Source organism: Anabrus simplex, chromosome X (assembly GCF_040414725.1).
Source record: "Anabrus simplex isolate iqAnaSimp1 chromosome X, ASM4041472v1, whole genome shotgun sequence".
NCBI lineage: Eukaryota > Metazoa > Arthropoda > Insecta > Orthoptera > Tettigoniidae > Anabrus > Anabrus simplex.
In genome coordinates, this window is record NC_090279.1 from 87,370,117 (window position 1) to 87,373,983 (window position 3,867).

The 3,867-nt window shown below is 44.8% G+C and overlaps 1 protein-coding gene across 1 annotated transcript; it reads left to right on the forward strand.

Annotated features, from left to right (window-relative positions):
• Window positions 1–1,019: 1,019 nt before the first annotated feature.
• LOC137503308 (zinc finger protein ZFP2-like) lies at window positions 1,020–2,756 on the forward strand (the record flags this gene model as incomplete). The annotated part of the gene is made up of 3 exons (XM_068230857.1): window positions 1,020–1,254; window positions 1,507–1,627; window positions 2,630–2,756. Coding segments are annotated over exons 1-3 (483 nt in total), but the record flags the coding sequence as incomplete, so codon positions are not given.
• Window positions 2,757–3,867: the final 1,111 nt, after the last annotated feature.

The window sequence follows — 3,867 nt, forward strand, 5'->3', positions numbered from 1 at the left end:
AGTAATTGTATGAGTATTTACCCTTTTAGGCTGGACCACTTCTCATGCTTTCTTCAAATGAGGTTGTCTATTAACTCGTACATTTCTAAACCGTGACAATTCTCTTGCGCCTGATATCGTGATTAAGAAAAGACGCAACATATTCTCGTAACAAGTGAGAGCTTTTGAAATTTAACCTCAGATGATATTTACTCTCAGGAATGTAATGTTTATGAGTAACGAGCTGTCTGCACTGGATATCAGTGTTTGGAATGTCCAGTAGCAAATCCCCTGTGTGAGAGTTGTAGTGGATTTGGCTGTTGAACTATTGGTCACATGGTTTTCATTTGTCACTGTAGATCGAGACCCGAGGTGAACTATAGAGATCATCAACCTCCGGACGGCGGATCATCTAGTTTTAGGTGTAGTGTGTGCAGTGAAGTCCTGGCTAGGAAGTTGGACCTCTTGCGACATCTGAAGAGACACAAGGAAGATCGTCCCTTCAAGTGCGATCACTGCGGAAAGGTGTTATGTAGCCGAAGCAGCTTGTCGAAGCACCTCAGGATCCACCCGCTCCAAGTGTGCGGATTTTCTGATAATTGCTTTACAAAGAGGAAAATGCTGACTGATGACACGCGATTGCATAAAGGTGGGATTATAAACGAATGCTCAGTATCTCATAAAAATTTAAGGAAAAGACCGGACGTTATCCGATCTCACACGGGCGAGAACCGAAACTGCTGCTATGTCTGTGGAAAATCCTTCAGCTGGGAAAATCTAGCAGGTCAAATGATATTCACACAGGCAACAAGCCTCACGTATGCACTGTATGTTGCAAATCATATGTCAAGAAAAGCAGTTTATCTTATCACAAGCTGACTCATGCAGGCGAGAAGTCATACAGCTGCGATGTCTGTGGCAAATCATTCATACACAGAGGTAAACTAACCGAACATATGCGGACCCATACAGGCGAGAAGCCATACAGGTGCCATGTCTGTGGCAAATCATTCACAACGAATTGCACTTTAACCGGTCATATGCGGATTCATACTGGCGTGAAGCCTTACCGTTGCAATGTCTGTAGAAAATCATTTATACATAGAGGTAAACTAACGGAACATATGCGGACCCACACAGGCGAGAAGCCATACAGGTGCAATGTCTGTGGCAAATCATTCATACACAGAGGTAAACTAACCGAACATATGCGTACCCATACAGGCGAGAAGCCATACAGGTGCCACGTCTGTGGCAAATCATTCACAACGAATTGCACTCTAACCGGTCATATGCGGATTCATACTGGCGAGAAGCCATACAGTTGCAATGTCTGTAGAAAATCATTTATACAGAGAGGTAAAGTAACGGAACATATGCGGACCCATACAGGCGAGAAGCCATACAGTTGCAATGTCTGTGGCAAATCATTCATACACAGAGGTAAACTAACCGAACATATACGGACCCATACAGGCGAAAAGCATTACAGGTGCAATGCCTGTGGGAAATCATTCACAACGAAAGGCACTCTGACCGGTCATATGCGTACCCATACGGGCGATAAGCCCTACGGGTGCCATGTCTGTGGCAAATCATTCATACAGAGATGTAAACTTACCGAACATATGCGGAGACATACAGGCGAGTCATAAAGAGAGGCAAACTAACCGAACATATGCGGACCCATATTGGCGTGAAGCCATACAGCTGCAATGTCTGTGGCGAATCATTCATAAAGAGAAGCTAACTAACCGAAGATGTGCCTACCCATACAGTCGAGTCATAAAGAGAGGCAAACTAACCGATCAAATTCGGACCCATACAAGCAAGAAGCCTTACAGTTGCAATGTCTGTGGCAAATCATTCACAACGAAAGGCAGTCTGACCGATGATATGCTTACCCATACAGGCGAGAAGCCAAACAGGTGGAATGTCTGTGGCAAATCATTCATACAGAGAGGTAACCTAACCGAACATATGCGGAACAATACAGGCGAGAAGCCATACAGTTGCAATGTCTGTGGCAAATCATTCACAACGAAAGGCAATCTGACCGGTCATATGGGGACCCGTACAGGCGAGAGGCCATACAGTTGCAATGTCTGTGGCAAATCATTCATACAGAGATGTAAACTTACCGAACATATGTGGAGACATACAGGCGAGTCATAAAGAGAGGCAAACTAAACGAACATATGCGGACCCATATTGGCGTGAAGCCATACAGGTGCAATGTCTGTGGCGAATCATTCATAAAGGGAAGCTAACTAACTGAAGATGTGCTTACCCATACAGTCGAGTCATAAAGAGAAGCAAACTAACCGATCAAATTCGGACCCATACAAGCAAGAAGCCTTACAGTTGCAATGTCTGTGGCAAATCATTCACAACGAAAGGTAGTCTGACCGATCATATGCTTACCCATACAGGCGAGAAGCCATACAGCTGCAATGTCTGTGGCAAATCATTCATACAGAGAGGTGAACTTACCGAACATATGCGGAGACATACAGGCGAGTCATAAAGAGAGGCAAACTAACCCATCATATTCGGACCCATACTGGCGAGAAGCAATACAGTTGCAATGTCTGTGGCGAATCATTCATAAAGAGAAGCTAACTCACCGAAGATGTGCTTACCCATACAGGCGAGTCAAAAGGAGAGGCAAACTAACCGATCATATGCGGATCCATACAAGCGAGAAGCCTTTCAGGTGCAATGTCTGTGGCAAATCATTCACGAGGAAAGGCAGTCTGACCGATCATATGCGGACCCATACAGGCGAGAAGCCAAACAGCTGCAATCGAAACCGACTTTCAACCTATTAGGTCGTGTTACGTACATTTATACGTATTGAAGATATGTTAAGTACAGAACAAAAATGGCCAACCAGACACCAGTGGGATCCGAACCCACAACCTCCCGTTTTCGCGTCGGTTGCTCTACCAATTGAGATATGGTGGCCTAGGCCATCTTTGTTCTGTTGGAAAGGATCTAAGCTACAGGTCTGGTACTACCATCTCACTGTAGAGTGCGTTTAAGTTGCCCGTTGAAGGCCAAGTCAATGAATATTGAATTTTCACGACCGCATTGTAATCGAAACAGACTTTCAACCTATTAGGTCGTGTTACGTACATTTAGTACGTATTGAAGAGATGTTAAGTACAGAACAAAAATGGACAACCAGACACCAGTGGGATCCGAACCCACAACCTCCCGATTTCGCGTCGGTTGCTCTACCAATTGAGCTATGGTGGCCTAGGCCATCTTTGTTCTGTAGCTTAGATCCTTTCCAACAGAACAAAGATGGCCTAGGCCACCATAGCTCAATTGGTAGAGCAACCGACGCGAAATCGGGAGGTTGTGGGTTCGGATCCCACTGGTGTCTGGTTGGCCATTTTTGTTCTGTACTTAACATCTCTTCAATACGTACTAAATGTACGTAACACGACCTAATAGGTTGAAAGACGGTTTCGATTACAATGCGGTCGTGAAAATTCAATATTCATAAACAGCTGCAATGTCTGTGGCAAATCATCCATACACAAAGGCTTTCTAACCTGTCATATGGGGACCCATACAGGCGGGAAGCCATACAGCTACAATGTCTGTGGCAAATCATTCATAAAGAGAGGCAAACTTACCGAACATATGTGGAGACATACATGCGAGTCATAAAGAGAGGCAAACTAACCGAACATATGCGGACCCATACTGGCGAGAAGCCATACTGCCGCAATGTCTGTGGCGAATCATACATAAAGTGGGTCAATCTTAACGAACATATGCGTAAACATACAGGCGAGTCATAAAGAGAGGCAAATTAACCGATCATATGCGGACCCATACAAGCGAGAAGCCATACAGGTGCAATGTCTGTGGCAA